At 39.5% G+C, this 18,615-nt stretch overlaps 1 protein-coding gene across 5 annotated transcripts in view; it reads right to left on the bottom strand.

Moving 5' to 3' along the window:
* Zc3h14 (zinc finger CCCH-type containing 14) overlaps positions 1 to 18,615 on the bottom strand; it is a 41,819-nt gene that overhangs the window by 17,935 nt on the left and 5,269 nt on the right. For all 5 annotated transcript variants that reach the window (XM_038336093.1, XM_038336090.1, XM_038336092.1 and 2 more), the window contains 7 exons: positions 16,718 to 16,832; positions 13,517 to 13,557; positions 12,263 to 12,458; positions 10,561 to 10,990; positions 9,932 to 10,092; positions 9,410 to 9,510; positions 5,698 to 5,853 (listed from right to left, as the gene is read on the bottom strand). In XM_038336093.1, the coding sequence (XP_038192021.1) occupies positions 5,698 to 5,853; positions 9,410 to 9,510; positions 9,932 to 10,092; positions 10,561 to 10,990; positions 12,263 to 12,458; positions 13,517 to 13,557; positions 16,718 to 16,832 (1,200 nt within the window). The remainder of the gene's footprint in view (positions 1 to 5,697; positions 5,854 to 9,409; positions 9,511 to 9,931; positions 10,093 to 10,560; positions 10,991 to 12,262; positions 12,459 to 13,516; positions 13,558 to 16,717; positions 16,833 to 18,615) is intronic.

An 18,615-nucleotide genomic window follows, 5' to 3' on the forward strand; every position in this document is an offset into this window, starting at 1 on the left:
CAACTCCATCAACTGATGAGGACCGCATGGCTACCTGGACTTCGGCACTGCCCCTCAGTGTGTGCATAACTTCACATCAGTCAAGCTCATTATGCATTTTGTATTATGTTTTCAAATCCAGAAACAGAACCCCACCTCCAGTATTATTTTCAATAGTTTTGATTCTTCTAGATTCTATTTCCAGATGAATTTTAGCATTCAAGTGGCTAATTTTTACAAAAAAAGAAAGTAGGGAGTTTCCATGGAGACCAAGTTGAAATTATTTATTGACTTGGACAGTTGCTATTGTAAATATTCAGGCATCTGTACTGGCCTGCCCTTGGGGTCCTGATGGGATACATCATCAGCTGCAGCTACGGAGAGCATCTCCTGCGCACATTCACTGTTACCTTTTAAAGGCCTTGTCCACCTCCCATCTCTTTCTCTCCCTTCTGCCACTCTTGTCCCCAAGGACTGGTCTCTGCTTCCCCCCCCCCCCGCCCGCCTCCTCTTCCAATAAACTGCCTATGTGAGTCCTGTGACATGGCATATCTTCTCTTTGTAGCATTTTTAAATAAATTACACCAGCTATCTTACTGGCGATTAAGTTTTCCAAATCATTTACATGGAAAATCTTTTAAAGCTGGAAACAATCCTTATGAGGTATCCTAGTCCTAGAAAGTCAAATACTACATTTTCTTCCATCTGTAGACATTAGCTTTGAATCTTCAGATATGTGTGTTTCATAGAGGTCAAGAAATTACTAAGGAGCCATGGAGAGGAACTTTGAAGGAAGAAGAGATAGAATGGACTACTATAAAGGATTAAAGTGAAATAACAGAACAGGAAGGATTAAGGTGGGATAAAGAAGCAGATGGCAAGGTAGAGAAGTATGGGAGAGATAAATGACAATAAAGACCTTTCAAAAACAGACACATGGAAATCTCTATCACCACAGATGTTTCCTAGCTCAGAGTTAAAATGAAGTCACCTCGTTAACAAAGCAATGCTCCTACTCAACACCAGAGACTAACAAAACTTGGTGCCAGGAATGAGTTGCTTCTTTTGGAGTTACTGGCCAGTAACATTACAGGTTATTGTCAATGCTCTTAGCTACTGCCCAGAACTTGATGGTAAGACCCTATAGCTGAAGATACCACATTCTAGAGTCACAGGACATGATCAAATCAAGTTGATTCACAACTCAAGTTTTACTCTTACTGGCTAGTTTCATACCATGCACCAAAGGAGAAAAGTAATCAATTATATAAAACTTGGAAACTACAACAATAACCAGTGCCTGGCAAGACATGCCTACAGGTGCAAACAACATGGGACTAACCAATTACATTACTACAGTGGTTGAGATAACTGAGCCCAAACCAGATTCCAGCATAGAGGGGGAGGAACAAAATCCTACCTCTGGCAAGGGAAAGGCAGAGTCAGTTTTCTTTAAGAGTATAGCCCCCAGTAAGGCTCAATTAGAAGACCACAAATCTAAGAATGTTTGGGGTAGCACAAATTGGTTTTGAAAAGATTAAAAAAAAAAAAAGAAAGACACGCCCCCAAAATTATAGCCTTTGGTTTGCTAGTCAAATAGCTACAGATCATAATTATAGAGAAAAAAAAAAGAGCTGGGTGATGACAGTGCACACCTTTAAACGCAAATACTCAGGAGGCAGAGGCAAGTGGAGCTCTGAGTTTAAGGTCAGCCTGGTCTACAGAGTTGCAGGACAGCCAGGGCTACATAAGAGAATCCTTGTCTCAAAAGAGAGCTGTTAGAGCAAACATGTAAAACAATCGTTATATAAATATTATTTACCTATAAATTAATATAACTCTTTAAATTTTAATTCAAAGAGAAGACAGTGTACAAAACTTATAAGGCTTTGAATTCTAATAGCATTTAAGATCACCCAGCTGACAGATACATCCAGATCAGTGTTAAGAACAGCATATCCTCATTAAGAACTATCTGCAAACCAGCTCATTCGCCAGGGCAGCAAGCTACCAGGAAGACAACATCAGGAGTGGCCTAACAGAGGTCACACAGAAACAAGGTACTCAATAGCCTAACAGATGACCCTTGAATTGCTTGTGGTACCCATGCCAGCTTTACATACAAAACTGAAAAAACTCTTCCAAAGAGTCCCATAAAAAGGTCCATTAACAGAGAAACCTGAATATTTTAACACATTCTTTAAAATACTGGTGAAATAGGTAAGATTACTGTTATACCTATTTACAGATTAGGAAATTAGGGCAAAGAAAGGTTTGTATCAGCTAGTAAAGGGCAAGGCTTGGATTTAGCACCCCAAAACTCTGCAATTACTATGTTACTATACTTGTCTCTATGACCTGTTAAATGGAGCAAAAAGTTATAGAACTCCATGCAGTATACTGTTCTATGTATATATGCATGTACGTACATAAGCACACACAGAATACCAAACATCAAATATTTATAGATGTGAAACTGTCTATAATGCCACGTAATACAAAACTTTTCAATGCTTACCTTCAAGCAGGGCAGTTGAGAAAAGTGGGTGTGAGTTTCCTTCCTCAGAACACAACACTCCTCTTCAGTAATAATCTTCCAGTGCTTCCTGTCCAGTAGGACATATCAAGTACACAGGCGCCCACCTTATGATCATTAATAACTTCCATTTTCTCAACTTTACATGGTGTGAAAGTAATATACTCAGAATACACTGCGCTGTGACTATATGCCTAGTCTTAGGCTGCTGTTAAGTATAAGATAATCTCTTATAATGTTGGGCAGCTGAGGCATTAAGCCATGTGTTTTATGATGTGTCTGATCACAGGTGTAGGCAGTTAATACTGTATACTTACAGTGTTACTACTCTACACTGAATAGAAACCCTGTATCAGATAATTTTGTCCAACCTAAATTGAGTAACACTAAGTTATCTAAACAGGTTAAAAGAAAGCTACATATGTGGGGCTGACTGATTCTAAAGCCTCATGCAGACACCCCACCACTGAGACGAGACCTCAGCATTTTCACTTTTCATTCTGAGGCAGTCTTAAGTTGCCCACGGAAGCACTAATTTGCATGCCTCCTACTTTAGCCTCTCAAGTATCTGGTATTACAAGCATGGCTCACCCAGCTTGCCATCTAGGCGAACGTTTTTTTTTCCTTTCCCGAGACAGGGTTTCTCTGTGTAGCTCTGGAGTCTATCCTGGAACTCACTCTGTAGACCAGGCTGGCCTTGAACTCACAGAGATCCACCTGCCTCTGCCTCCTGAGTGTTGGACCACCTGGCAGTTTACACGGAATTTATGACAAATATTTTCAAAAGACATGAGTTTAGCTGGCCACAGTGATGTACACCTTTAACCCCAGCACCAGTGAAGCAAAGACAGGTGGGATCTCTGAGAGTTCAAGGCCAGCCTGGTCTACATAGTAAGTTCTAGGACAGCCAGAGTTACACAGCGAGACCCCCTCTCAAAGAAAAAAGATAAAAACAAGAAGCATGGGTTTATTGAAATAGAACCCATCACATATTTCAAAGTATTTGCATGTTCATTTACGGTTATTTCTTCTGGAGAGCCCATAAAGACAAAGCAAAGCACTTAAACAGGAACACATCTCCAAATGTAGCACTGTGTGCACATTATTCACTGAGATACCAAAGAAAATATTAAAGATTCAATTAAATTAATAATACTTAATACTAATAGTAGTACTATCACTCTTAGATTACTATGCTCAGCATCACAATGCATACGTTAAGATATGTAAGTATATATACTTAGTATATATACTCTAAAATGACCACGATATTGTACAGTTAAAAAATATGATCATCGATTTAAAGAAGGGAGTGAGGGACAGGATCATAACAGACAAGGTTTCAACAACCCCTGAGAGTAGAAAAAAGATGGGCAAATATTGGCTGCAGATATAACACAAGGTCTCAAATGAACTTCCTGAGGAGTACAGACTTCAAAACAGAACAATGACATAATTTTCATATACCTGCTGGAGAAAAGGGATTTTTGGTGGTGTAGTGGGGGGTGAGTATGAAGATGTGGAACTAGAAAAGAGACAGGGTATCTGAGGGGAGTGACAGGGAGGTAGCCGATAAGGCCAGGGAAGGCACTGGTGGAAAACTGGAGTCAAAAAAGGACCACCAAGGGGTTTTCAGCAGCGGAGCAGTGTGATTTCTGTTCAAAAGAATAAGGAAGAAATGATATAATTTTAATGTTAAAAATTTAAAGAGAATGAGAAAGAAGGCACAGATTTGGAAGGCCATTATCCCAATAATCTAGGCAAGTCATAGACAGCAGCTTATAGAGTAATAATTGCAGAGGTAATAAGTAGTGGGAATTCTACATATTTTAAAGGCAGACAGAGCAAAACTGTGTTCTGGACATGCCAGCATAACTATACTCATGAAGTCACAGCGCTGCTCCAGCTGCTTGCACAAGATTAATCCAATAACCATTCCTGACAGAAACAAGGAGTGGTTCACAAGCCCTGACTCCTAGCTGAAGAGCTACTAAGAAGATAATGGTTTCTGAGGGAAGAGTCACTTTTCTTTTAAGGGTATGACCCCTGGTACGTAGGTTGACTAACTTTCAGTAGATAATCTGCCACCTATTAGTATACGGACAGCACAAATTAGAACCAGTGAGCTATTTAAAAAAAAAAAGAAAACAAACAAACAAAAAGAAAAAGTTGGGAGTTGGTATGGGAGACATTGGGGAAAGAATGTAGATTAAATACAATAAAAAAAATACAGTGTATGCTTCTCTAAAAATATATTTAAGAAAATGTTCAGTAAAGACACTGAAGATACCGATGCCCCTTTACATATGACCTTAATAGAAAAAGTGATAAAAGAAACAAATCAATCTCTTCTTTTGTAAATGGAAAGAACAGGTATGGAAGTAGCAGAGAAGCAAGCACACCCAAAGGACCATTAACACAGCTGTGGAAGATCCAATAATGGCGTCAGTACTGGGCAATAAAGATGGGACAGAGTGGGGAGACATACCAAGTCACACGACAGAGTTGCACTTTGGTATGTAGAAGCTTGGGTGGAAAGAAGGTGAAAAAAAAAGAGGCAGTAGAAATAAAAATGAACAAAGAAGTACAACACTTAGTGAAAGCTACTGTTTCCAAGGCATCAGGCATCAAAGCCAAACCAGCGCCACCAGGACAAATAGGAAAAAACACTGCGACAGGATGCTAGGAGGAAGTTTCAAGGAAACTTGAGATTTTAAGGTGGGGGAATAGGAGTAGGGACAGCAGACAGATAAAGAAAGGCTAGAGAGATGGTTTAGCAGGTGAAGGCGCTTTGTGCCAAACCAGGTAACATGTGCGTGCAAAACCCACATGGTGGAAGGAGAAAACTAGCCCCACAGGCTCTAAAGGACCTTTACAAGCATGCACTTCCAGACGTCTACACATTCATTAGACAAACACATATTGATGAATCTTTAAGTAGGACTATTCTAATCCTGAGAAAAATCTTTAATGATTAAGTCTGGGGATACAGTCAAGGCAGTTCACCAACAATCTCTCTACTTTTTAAAATGTCTGAAAAGCATTGAGTTCTCTATAAGATCTCATTCTTTGTGTATACAATTGGTCACTTTCTTCATAATGTAACTAATATTTCATAAAAACTTATTTGAAAATATTTAGTATCCCAAGGATAAACTGTAAATAAAATGGTTAACTCTTACCTTGAATTTTTTCTATACCGTCTCCTTTCGCTTCCTCCTCTTTAACAGGGGGACTTATTCTGGGGGCCCTGCTTTGCCCCTGGACCATTTCCGCTAGCAATTCTTCTTGAGAAGTTCGAGTTCTGGGAGCAACTGGAAGTGTCTGTTTCTGTGGAACTTCACATGAAAACAAAAGAAACAAACATATAATCACGGTTACAACTTCAGAACGTCACAGTTGACAACACATATACGAATGCTATCCTCGGGTTCAGATTAGTTATGGAGTTCAGAACAAAGAAACTGGTTTTTCTTATAATATTCCCAAGAAAGACATTCAAGTTATTTGTCTTGTAAACAGCATCTAAAGCTTGAGTCTTAGCACTAAAGAAGTCGAGGCAATGGATCTACAATGAGTTCTGGACCAGACTGAACTACATAGTGAAAGCCTGCTTCAAAAACCCAAAACAAAAACCTGTCTGTCACAATACAATTTATCATGTATGTAGTCATTTTAAACCAGATGCGGTGATAGGGTCTTACAGTGATTTTAAACTGTAACGTAAATAAGTAAAGAATGTTTCAATGCTATTTTTTAAAAGTTCTTTTGCGACAAGGTCTCACTGTAGACCAGAATGACATGAAAATGAAATGTATGCCCTGGCAATGCACGGGCAGCCCGTGTATGGCGGGTCTGTTGACTTCTCCATACTGGGTTTCAGGGTCTAAGTTGATGAGGACAATCAGGTCTCTTCCTCAAGAGGGCGCCAGATCTTATTACAGATGGCTGTGAGCCACCATGTGGTTGCTGGCAATTGAACTCAGGACCTCTGGAAGGAAGAGCAGGCAGTGCTCTTAACCGCTGAGCTATCAGGCTGGTCTCAAATTCACTAAATTGAAAATGATCTTAATCTCTTGCCTCTATTTCCCATGTGCTAGGATTACAGGCATGCACAACCAGGCTTAATGTTAGTTCTTAAAATGTGGGAATCTCCAACTACTTTCTAAATTTCCTTTTTAGAATTATGTGTTTTGCTGTATGTATGTGTACCTATGTGCATGCCTGGAGCCTGTGTGTAGGTCAGAAGAGTTACAGATGGTTCTGAGCAACAAAATAGGTACTGGTATTAAACCCAGATCCTCTGGAAGAGCAGCCAGGGCTGAATCATCTCTACGGCCCAATAGTCTACTTGTGAAATAGTTGGAGAGACAGTTGTTAAGAGCACTGGCTGTGATCTAGGATAAACTGTTAGTAATAAATTTATGCTATACAGGATCTACTAAACTTGCTTGGGTAGTAAGCTGCACAAAGAAGCTCAAGGAGAGGTAACTCAAAACTTAGTATACTGACTAGACTTGTTAGAAGCTGTGGAAAGGACAATTTTATACTTGTAACATAATTAAAATTTAGGTTTGCCGAGAAATGTTTCTATTATTGTTTTAGTGAACAATTTGTTCACTAAGATCCTGGTGTGGTGGCACGTAGCTTTAATCCCAGAACTTGGGAGGCAGAGACAGGCAGATCTCGGCTGGGTTCCAGATCAGCCTGGTCTACATAATGAGTTCAAGGACAGTCTGAGCTACATAATAGGAATCTGTTTCAAATGAAACAATACAAAGAAAAAAACTTCTCCCGAAAAGATTTGGTCACTAATATGCTTCCAGTTACCTCTACTTTCAAAACAAAAGGAAATCAACTTAATTTACAACCTGCCCTTAGGCTCATCCCCATTTCAAAGAACAGGTCTCTAATGGCAAGCACTGGGCACTGAGTAACATTCCCCATTAAGTCCCAGACTGCCATCAAGCCCTGGTTCTTTCCAGGAAAAGTTTAATTCTGCCATGGGGTAGTAGAATGACCCTCAATAACTACTATGGGAGAATGGGACACAGACACAAAACACTGATATACTTAAGTAACTGTGACAATACTTTTGCTGTGTAAATTTCCCATTTGTCCAAATAGCCAGACTTGTATGTAGCCTCTCTAAATTGTTCAAAGTGTGACTTAGAGGCAGGAACTAATGAGATTTAAGGATGACAGTACACATAGAATGCATAAGCCTAAGGCATAGCTATAAAGCTAGTAAAATGCTCTGTTTAAAGCTGGTCCCATTTTGTGCATTAGCCAGAAACAATACAGACCTCCTATATTCATGCTTAAGTATCTGGCATGATTCCTCAGTAGGAAGGCATATTAATTTCTGTACAGATGCTGTCTCTCTCTCTTTTTTTCTTTCTTTTGGCTTTTTTGAGACAAGGTTTCTCTGTAGATTTGGTGCCTGTCTTGGAACTAGCTCTTGTAGACCAGGATCGCCTCGAAGTCAGAGATCTGCCTGCCTCTGCCTCCTGAGCGCTGGGATTAAAGGCGTGTGCCACCACGGCCTGGCTCAGACAGCTGCTCTTTCAAAGGACTAGGGCTGGATTCCCAGCACCCAAATGGTGGCTCACAACCATCAGTAACTCTAGCTCTAAGGGATTCAATGCACTGTTATGGACTCTATGCAAGCAAAATACTCAAAAACGTGGGGAAAAAAAAGTGTACAAAGCAAGGAATTTCAAGGTCACGGAAATTCTCTAAATTCTAATTCTAAGCAATTGTCACTGCTCTCCCAGCAGAATGTAAAGGCAGACTGTTGGAGCACACACTCCTCTTCCCCTGACCATCCCAAATCTATTTAATGCCATATGCTCAAGTTTAAATGAGGGATGAGGAGAAGCAGAAGGTGAGTACCAAGAATCATTTACTTCGCTTCCAGAAGGGGTCATGGGTGACAAAGGGCAAGTAGAAGAAAGCTCTAAGAACGTCCACCAAATTCACATAAAAACTTATATTTCAGAGTTGGCAATTTCTATCACAAAATTCTCCACTAGCTTCAGCAGATGAACAAGTCCAGAATGCAGCAGCAGCACAGAACAACTACTGCCTTGCATTTTAGAGTCTTCTGTAAAAAAGTTTTGTTATAAACTCTTGACACCAAGTATGTGACCCCAAATGATTTTAGTGCTTCTGTTATTAGGGTAAAAATTAACAATTCTCTGTTTTACATTCTATTATAAGGTCCCATCAAGGAAAAGAGACTGGTCTATGATATACTAGTTTTTAAGAAATTGGGTCTGAGCCGGGCGGTGGTGGCGCACGCCTTTAATCCCAGCACTCGGGAGGCAGAGGCAGGCGGATCTCTGTGAGTTCGAGACCAGCCTGGTCTACAAGAGCTAGTTCCAGGACAGGCTCCAAAACCACAGAGAAACCCTGTCTAGAAAAACAAAAAAAAACAAAAAAAAAAAAAAACAAAAAACAAAAACACCAGAAATTGGGTCTGGGAGTGTGGTTCAGTGGAACAGGGCTTTCCAAGCAGATGAGCTCAATCTGCTGCATGGCAAGAGTAAATAAAAACTTTCTTTAGTTTCAGCAACTTGTTATTGTCCAATTTTGTTCTTTTCTACAAAAGCACATACATAGGAGCTAAATGTTAATATGAAAGCCATGAACTTTCTCAAGATTACCTGTATAATTTGTGGGTAGTATCTAGTTTATGCATATGAGAACAGAGCTCCAAGAAAGAACTCCTCTGACAGCCTCTCCAACTGCTGAAACCTCTAAAGCCATTTTCTGGAAGACTTTCCTTCTGGCCTTTGTACCTGGCAGGAGCCTTTGCTTTAAACATCAAGACAAGCACGCTCAGTCTCAGGAAGCACTCTCTTATGGTAAAAACAGACACACTGAAATTACCTGCAGAGTAGTTAGTTGTTTTTGTTACAGACTCTTGAGCTTCAGAGATAGCCTTCAAAATTAGATTCTTGTTAGCTTGTTTAGAAGGTGGAAGAGAAGGTCTAAAAGAGTTTTAAGAAAAGGTATTTTTGTAAGTTTTAAATTTCAATTCTTTACATGCTAACCTTCTATTACGCTGTTTCTATATAGCCTTCTGTTTTAAACACAGTATAGTTTCTAGAACATGTCAATTAGATTGGAACCCTATCGCTTTTTTAAAAAAATGATGCCATATTAACATTTTTCCCTCATTAATCTCTAGTCTTTGCAATTCTCTCCAATTTTAAGCAAGTCATTTTTCATTAATAGTTGTATCTCCTAAAACCCAAGTGATGCTGTAAGACACTTAGTGCCAGGGCACTTAGCTAGCTAGTATTAGCATGCGGTCCCCAGGTTTCTTCCCCAACACTGCTCAAGCAACAAACAAAAACTCTGCAGCCACATCAAGCAGTTGAAGATTAATTTACAGCTATACCCAGGTACCTCCTCTCAGGCTTTGCCGGCACCGACACACTGCTGGACAAACTTCCTATCCGGGAGCCATAATCCTCATCTTCCTCCTCCTCTTCTCCATCATGACTGAATCTTTTTACTTTTACAACTGAACTTACCACAGGCAACTTTCTCTTCCGAAAGTTTTCGTCCTATAATGAGATACATTTAAGCTTATCTTGCAGTGAAAACAAAGTTCTATCACAAAAATATTTGTTTTCATTTTAAGATGACTTTAAGACTTGAAAGGGCTGGGTTTCTTGTAAAATAAACGAAAATATCTCCTCGAATAGCTAAGTCAAAAGAACTTATTTTATAATGGTTACACACAGCACTGTTAGATAAACTATTCAAACTGAGTTATTTGGTTGCTTAAGTCTAAAATGGACATAATATATCTACATAGATATCGGAAAGACAAAGAAGGGTAAAACTAACTCAAATTGCTAAAATTACAAGGCACATGTGCATGACATAAAAATTCCTATACAGAGCCAGTCCAAGAGGACACTATTTAAAATAAACATGCAATGTGTTTAGTTGCTTAGGTCACATCTGGAATCAACAACTGTCAGTGTCTGGCCTGGTTAAGATAAAATCTATGTACAATCTATACAAACCTCAATACTCATCTTGTCCAAGTTGTTTCTGAAGAAGGGGCTGTAAGTGTCGTCTACGCTGCTCAGCACTTCCGGTTCACACAAGCGTCCTGCTTCATACACCTGGCTGTTCTGCACATCCAGCTGCTTGGCAGCGTGAGTACTGTTTTGCTGCTGATGAAGTTGCAGCCTGTTTATATGAGTGCTAGTGTCTGCATTTCTACTTGCAGGTGGCCGATAAATTTCAATAGAAGGGCGAGAAGAACCATATGTAAGTGTCACTGTAGGTTTTTTCTGAGATAAGGGATTCTCCTGCACAAAATTGAGGTCTTCATCAATGAGATCATCTGGTTCTGGCTTGATATCAATCACATCTTCAGAGGGTGCTGGCTCCCTCAGAGGTTTCACTGTTGACATTAGCCGGGTTGAAGCTCCATCATCATAAGAATGTCTAGCAAGACAAAATAAAGCAAAGCATTTCAACAAAACCAAAGCATTATTATTCTGAAAACTTCAAAGAATGTTTACTCAAAAAAATTTTAATGATAAAGTATGGAAGGTTTTTTAATATTCAAACTGTTTTCAAATCATATTCATTCATTAATTTTTCTTTTCTTTCTTTTTCTGAGACAGTGTCTTACTATGTAGCTCTGGCTGGCTTAAGATCCATCCATTTGCCTCTACCTCCCAAGTGCTGGAATTAACGGCTTGTACCAGGGCGGGAGGGATAGCTCAGTGATTCTGAGAACTCTTGTAGATGATCCAGGTTTGATTCCCAACACTCACACTACAACTAACAGCTATGTGTAACTCCAGTTCCAGTGGCTCCAAAGCCCTCTGAAGAACCCCATGGGTGCTACAAGAGCAGGTACACAGGCATACATACAGGCAAAATACCAAACAATAAAAAAATCAAATGCTTATACCACCATTCCGAGTCCTCATACTTTAAACTTTTATTTATTACATTTTTAAAAAAATCATATTCTGTTCACCATTAGTTTATTCAAAAACTTGTTCACGATCTGTTATGGTCTGAACATGGAGGGGGCTGGGAAGATGGCCAGAGCACTATCTGGTCTTCCAGAGGACCTGGGTTCCATTCTCAGCACCCACACTGGCTTACAACCATCGTAATTCCAGTGCAAGGAGATCCAATGCCTTCTTCTGGCCTCAAGAGGCACCAGGCATGCACAGGGTTCACTGACATATATGCAGACAGAACACCTATGTACATAAAAACAAAATAACAAATCTGGAATGTCCCATACATGCTCATGTTTTAAATACTAGATCCCTAGTTCACTACGCTACTTTAAAGGCTATGGATCCTTTTAAGACTCAGGGCCCAATTGGTCAATATAGGTCATGAGTGTCTAAGAACAGACTTTTGCTGGTAATATCCAACCCAGGTTCTGGTTTAGTTGTCTTTGCTTCCTCGTCCCCTATATTAGGAATCTCTTTCATATGCTTTTGCTACCATGAACTCTATCTATCATGCTTCCACAGCTGTGAGGAACTGAGAGCCTTCTGAACTCTGATCCAAATACAAGATGTTCCAAATACAAGATTTTGTAACAGCAACAAATGACAAAAAAAGTAACTAATTTGGGATCATTTCACTATCTCCAAAAATTGCTGAAATAGGAACTAATGGACATAATATCTAACATAAGTGTCACATTCACACGCCTATCTGACCATAGCAGACACTGGACTTTACCTGACATTAGTGGATTTCTGTTCCTGTGAACTTGTAGAAACTCTGGAATCTCTTTTTTCAGGCCTAGAGCTAGAAACAGCAAGGGGAGGGACTGCAGCTTCGTGCCGTCTCTCATCTCCTCGACTAAAGCTGCTCTTGTTTGAAGGCACGTTACTATCAAAGATGCTGGTGTCTGAAGACTTGAGACTAGAGGGCTCTGGAAAGAAAATGCATGACCTTGGTAATCTTGTTCTTATCTTTCCTTCCTCTCATCACCAATTCAAAAGCAATAATGTAGAAAAGATTTTTTTTTAAAGTAATAACTTCAAAGTATTTTTTTTTGTTTCTTTTTTCACGATAGGGTTTCTCTGTGTAAATGCTCTAGCTGTACTGGAACTCACTTTGTAGAACAGGCTGGCCTTAAACTCAGAGATCCACCTAACTCTGTCCCAAAATGACCACCGGCCAGCTGTTTTCTTTTTTAAAAAAAAAAAAAAAAAAACAAAAAACAGGTCTCATGAAGTCCAAGGTAACTGGATATACCACCAAGGATGACTTTGAAGTTCCCATTCTTCTGCTCCTACCTCTGGAGTATTGGGAATTCTGGGAACGTGTTACCATGGCTGTTTTCTTCAGTGCCAGAAACTGAACCCAGGGATTCTTGTGTGCTAGGCAGGCACTCTACCAACTGCGCTACATGTCTAGTTCCTCAAACGTGGTAATTTAAAAAGCAGTTGGTGTTTATTAAGAGATTTTAAGCACTAGGGGATAAAAGACAGCTGAAAATGTGGGGAATGGGGTCCTTAAAGGAGAACTGCCACAACAATAAGTAACATTTATCATTACTACTATTAATAATAATTTATTATTACTATTTTGCAAGAGGATCCACATGTTTTAAATACTAGGATAATATTTGTGTTTTCTCATCTCATTCCAGATTACTTTTAGTTGTTGAATAGCATTCCTATACATCATAATAGTTTATCTAACTAATTATTAAATGACTGTAGATATTAGACCTTTAGATAACTTTCAATTATAAAGCAGTGAGGTCTCTTAAAGGTTAAGGTTTGGGCACATTTATAATTACTTCCTTTCGATACATAATGCAGTCTTGCCCATTACTGCCAATGTTCTTACAATTCAAATGAATCACACCTCTTAAATTGACTGATATTTTTCCAAGAGCAGCATAAATAATTTTAAAAAGGAAAGGATCACATGCTATAACAAGCAAAAATTTCAAAAGGCTCTCAATTTTACAAATCTTACCAGTTGTAACAGAGCGAAGTTTATCTAATACACCATGGAGCCTAAAAAAACAAACAAAAAAAGCCTCCCTTAATAAACATTTTAATTGCCACTCTAAATCTGACATTATATTCAGGTTAGCTCTTTTAAGGCATTTAATAATACTGAATTGGACTTTCCAACTGCACATTATTTTTTTCTTTAAAAGGCCTTACAATAGGAGTAGGGAGGGGCTGGAGAGATGGCCCAGCAGTTAAGAGCTGTTCTTCCAGAAGACCTAGGTTCAATCTACAGCTCCCACATGGCAACTTACAATTGTAAGCTGTAACTCCAGTTCCTGGGGATCTGATACCTTCATACCAATGCACATAAAGTAAAGTTAAATAAAGTATTTAAAGAATAGGAGTGGGGAGGCAGCTCAGAAGCACAGCAGCTTGTGTAAGTCCTATAAATTTGACCTCTAGCAGTTTACATACCATTCAAGCACTCTAATATCACTGAGACACACCCACAGCTCTCTTTTTTACTTCTTGAGACAGGGTCTAAGTTGCCTAGGCTGGCCTTGAACTCATGAACCTCCCTACCTCAGTCTCCCAGGTAGCTAGGATTACAAGGCATCAGCAGAACCAGAACAGAATGTTAAAAAACACACACAAAGCCCTGGGTTCAATCCCCAGCACCAAAGAAAAAAGACAAAGACATCATCTGACGAGTCTTCATTAAAAAAAAGTCACTGTTTTCTAAGGACTAAAGACCAATAAGCTAACAGTAAAACAAGCAACTATCCCAAACATAGAATACTGCTTGCCACAACTGTTTTACTTGTGTGTGTGTGTGTGTGCGCGCGTCTCACACTCGCCCTCCTTTCTCACCCTCTCCACAGGGTTAAACTAAGGATCATGTTCCAGTAAGCACATGTTCTACCACTGAATTATGAACACCCTAATCCAGTGGCTAATATTTAAACTATTTACATGGCTTAATAAAATTACGTGGCTTCTTGAACAATGTAATTCTGAGAGGTAAAAAAAAGTTACTAAAGAATTTTAAAATATGCTATCTCGTTTTACTCTATTTTCAAAATTAAGCACATAGGCTACAACCTTGCTGTAACACACTCATCTTTTTTTTTTTTTTTTTTTGGTTTTTCGAGACAGGGTTTCCCTGTAGTTTCTAGAGCCTGTCCTGAACTAGCTCTTGTAGACCAGGCTGGCCTCGAACTCAGAGATCCGCCTGCCTCTGCCTCCCGAGTGCTGGGATTAAAGGCGTGCGCCACCACCGCCCGGCTCACACTCATCTTAATAGTTTTAGAAAAGACATAGTTGCATAGCTATCCTTTCAACATCCTCTCGTAGACACCAGAAGTCTCCTACTGTTCCATTTAGAATCCCTTCACATGCCAGTGTCCTCATGAACACAATTATTTCAGGATTTAAAAAAAAAAATTAGGATGAGGAAAAGAGAGAGAGAGAGAGAGAGAGAGAGAGAGAGAGAGAGAGAAAGAGAGAGAAAGACCTTAGTGTAAAGTTAAAAAACTGACAGCAAAAACAAAAAATCCCAAGAGTAGGGCTGGGCAGGGTGGGGTGCAGGTCCAGGTCCTGAAGTTGATGCCCAGAGCCATGTAAAAGATAGGTGTTGAAAGCCACCAGCATTTCAAGTAAGGCAGAGACAGGGTGCTTGGGATTACCTTTCTAGGTAGACTAACAGTAACTGCTGAGCTCTGGGTTTAGTGAGAGACCCTGTCTCAATAACTAAAGTAGAGAGTGATCCAGTGAGACACCCAACATCAAATTCAGTCCTACAAATGCACATGCACCCCCCCACGCACGCGCACACACGCACATCCATGTGTGTCCACATAGGTAAACAAACACAAACAAAAAAACAATTAAAATCAGGATGGTCTGAGTAACATCAGTGAACTGATGAAAGTCAAGCGCCAGCCAAAGAGAAGACGCACTCCTTGCATGAGTGCACGTGAGACTGTAGTTGGAGCAAGATGAGAACTGATTTTAAGTTAATGGTATATTATGAAATCTGTCTTAAGCATTCCATTAAGTCATCTAAGAAAGAACCCATGAGGCCCGTCTTCTAGCTTGGTTCAGATGGGCTGCAAACCCCAAGTGATCTAAAGGTTTAGTCAAAGGTCAGGTTACAACAATACTTATGAAACAAATTCCTGAACTACTGATGACTTTAAAGAAAGAAGTATTCACAGTCATAGTATAATTCCCTCAGTTAAGAACACCACGATCATTTGAGAGGGTATATATACACAATGAAGCAGTGTGTTAAACACGTAAGGATTACTGTACTCTTAATAATGCACTCCAAACTATGCAATATAAAGCAAAAAATTCTGCAGATTTCCAAAGTAGTGTTGCTGTAAGAGCCGTAAGGCATACAGCTGCCAAAACACTGTGAAGATAGATACTCTTTCCCTAAGAGTCAAGATGTGAACAGGGAGTCTCCCTTAGTGTTCACTCAGTTTTGCTCCATCATCAGGTCTCACTCTAGCTGATGGGTCTTAAGTCAGTGGGCCTTCTTATGAGTGTCTCCTACCTGTCCTCAGACAGCATTAATTATCCTTTCCCATTCTTGCTCTACCTTAAGCCTGATAACTGAAGCTGGGCTTCTTAAACTGAATCTTATGCTTATTCTCAACTAAGGGAGCGTGTAGTTTGATAAAGGGTAATTCAAATCATAAATATTTTATATGAAAAAAGTTGCTTATTTGAAATTTCAAACTGTAAAGATGACCGAGATGTTTGTCAAATGAGGACATGCATGTGTCAGGAATAGCAAGCTTAAAACAAAAACAAAAGGAAAAAAGTTATCCCCATGAAAGCCAAAAGGAAGCATAGCTCAAAATGCGGAGCTCACTGTTTGTAAGTGGTTGGGCTGGGAAGTGTGGGGAGAGGGTGGCGGGAGGGGATGATGACATGTAGAAGGCAATAATACAAACCCACGAACACACATCAAGGGCGCCTTTGGTGCAGGCATATCTGTAAACACTCTGATGCACCAGCAAAGTTATCCTCACAAGTACAGAGAGCAGGTGACTTACTATTTCCCACCGACAGATGGAGAAACCTCCAGAGGCTTGTGCTGCACAGCCCACAGAACGCCTCTCCACAGTGAACCTCACAAGACTGCAGAAAACTCCTCCTATACAGAATACCAACTCTGACTTTGCTCTGAGGCAGATATTCAGAAACATACCATACGGTGAATCGAATTGTGTTGTTCCCTAGAAACAGGGACAGGTCCTCTGTCATTTGGTCCTGACTTTTCTTGTTGGCCACCATCACCATAATGTAATCAGGAAGTTCTTCATCTAGTTAAAAGGAAAAGTATACCAAACTTTTAAGTGTTTCCTCAATATTTATTTTTTGCTCAAAATTAATGTGCTTAAAAACAGAGAAGCAGCCTTGAGAACTGGTACCTCACTCTAACATAGGCTGGACAAGAAAGCTCAGCTCCCAATTTCCCCCTTTATGCCAAAAGTACTTCCATATTAGAAGGCCAGGAATTGGAGGAAACTGCATTTCTAGTGATAAAATTAGGCATCTTGGGTCACAGAATCAATTGAGAGAATGTACCAGTTTTTGTAAGAAGTCTTCTCAATGCTCATCAACTTCAGACACTTTTAGAAGGTACAATTATTATCCCCAATAATTGTATTGTTTAGTTTTCTGTTCTTACACAGTACTTTCACTAGAGAATATGCTTCTGCTTAGTAAAAGTAGGCTTCAATTACTCCATGTAATAAACTTCCAGCAACATCATACACACTACATACTACATACACAGAACTCGGTAGTATGTACAATGCCAAGAGTTCAATTGTTAATATCAAAGGAGGGGAAAAAAAGCTAAAAGGCAACTCAACTTTTCTTCCGGACAGTGGCAACCCTACATAATGACTGCCAGTAAAAAGCCCAACACTTCAATAAAGCGGCAAAGTGATAAGGAAATTAATTTCTTTCTGAAAAAAGTAGGTGTCTCCCTGCCCCATCCCAGACGTATGGCCCATGGGAGGGTCAGGATTCTTTTCCCTCTGCCCTCTCAAATACTGAGATTACTAACATACACCTCCACATCCAGCTTCAAACATGTCTTTATTAAAATTTCCTAATGACTAAAATACTCATGTCTTCCACATAAACAGAAAGGAAGGTTCATCTGCCAGACACCTGTTTCAAAGGAAAACATCTAGGGGTTGAAGAGACGGCTCAAATGTTAAGAGCACTGGCTGCTCTTCAGAGATCCTAGATTCAATTCCCAGCACCCATAGCAGCTCACAAATGACTGTAACTCCACTTTCAGGGGGGGGCCAACACTCTCACAGACATACATGCAAGCAAAACACTAATGCATACAAAATAATAAATAAATCATTAAAAAGAAAACATCCAAACTCCAGTATAGAAGCAGGACAAAAGAGAAGGCAGTATTTCATGGAAGCATGCAATAAAGAAGGAAATGTAAATAAAGTGACCAAGTATCAAAAAAGCTCCCATTGTAATTGTAATAAATAAACTAATCTTTATTTATATGACATACCTACTATGATCCAACACATACTAACTCAGAAAGTGTGAACAGAAAGGACTGCTAAGACACTTGGGCAGACAGCTATTTTTCCTCTCACAGTGCCAATGAAATGACTGTCATTGTATCAACTTGCGTTTTCTGAAATTTCACGAGATCAGTGGTTGTCTTGGTATAGAATGGGAACAAAAAAAAGGGAGTAAGAATGGGTTACAAAGCCAAAGGAGCTGCTGAAAATTTGGGAAGGGAGAAGACTTAATGAGTATTATTTTTTTTTTAAGTGGTGCTTGGATTCAAGCATGGGAGCTTGTACACAATGTTAGACAGTCTCCAATGAGCTATACCCAGTCTAGTAGATTTGACTGGTGATGTTTTGGGTATATACAAACTAAAACATGGCAAATATACTAATAAGAAAACATGTACTTCAAATATGTGCAATTTAAACTATCAATTATTTCTCAGCAAAGCCTTTAGAATTCACATATTGTATTCTGAGTATACAACACAATGGAAATTAAGAACCTAATGCAAAATTAGCATGTGACCATAAACTATTTATTCTT

Source organism: Arvicola amphibius, chromosome 7, assembly GCF_903992535.2.
Source record: "Arvicola amphibius chromosome 7, mArvAmp1.2, whole genome shotgun sequence".
NCBI lineage: Eukaryota > Metazoa > Chordata > Mammalia > Rodentia > Cricetidae > Arvicola > Arvicola amphibius.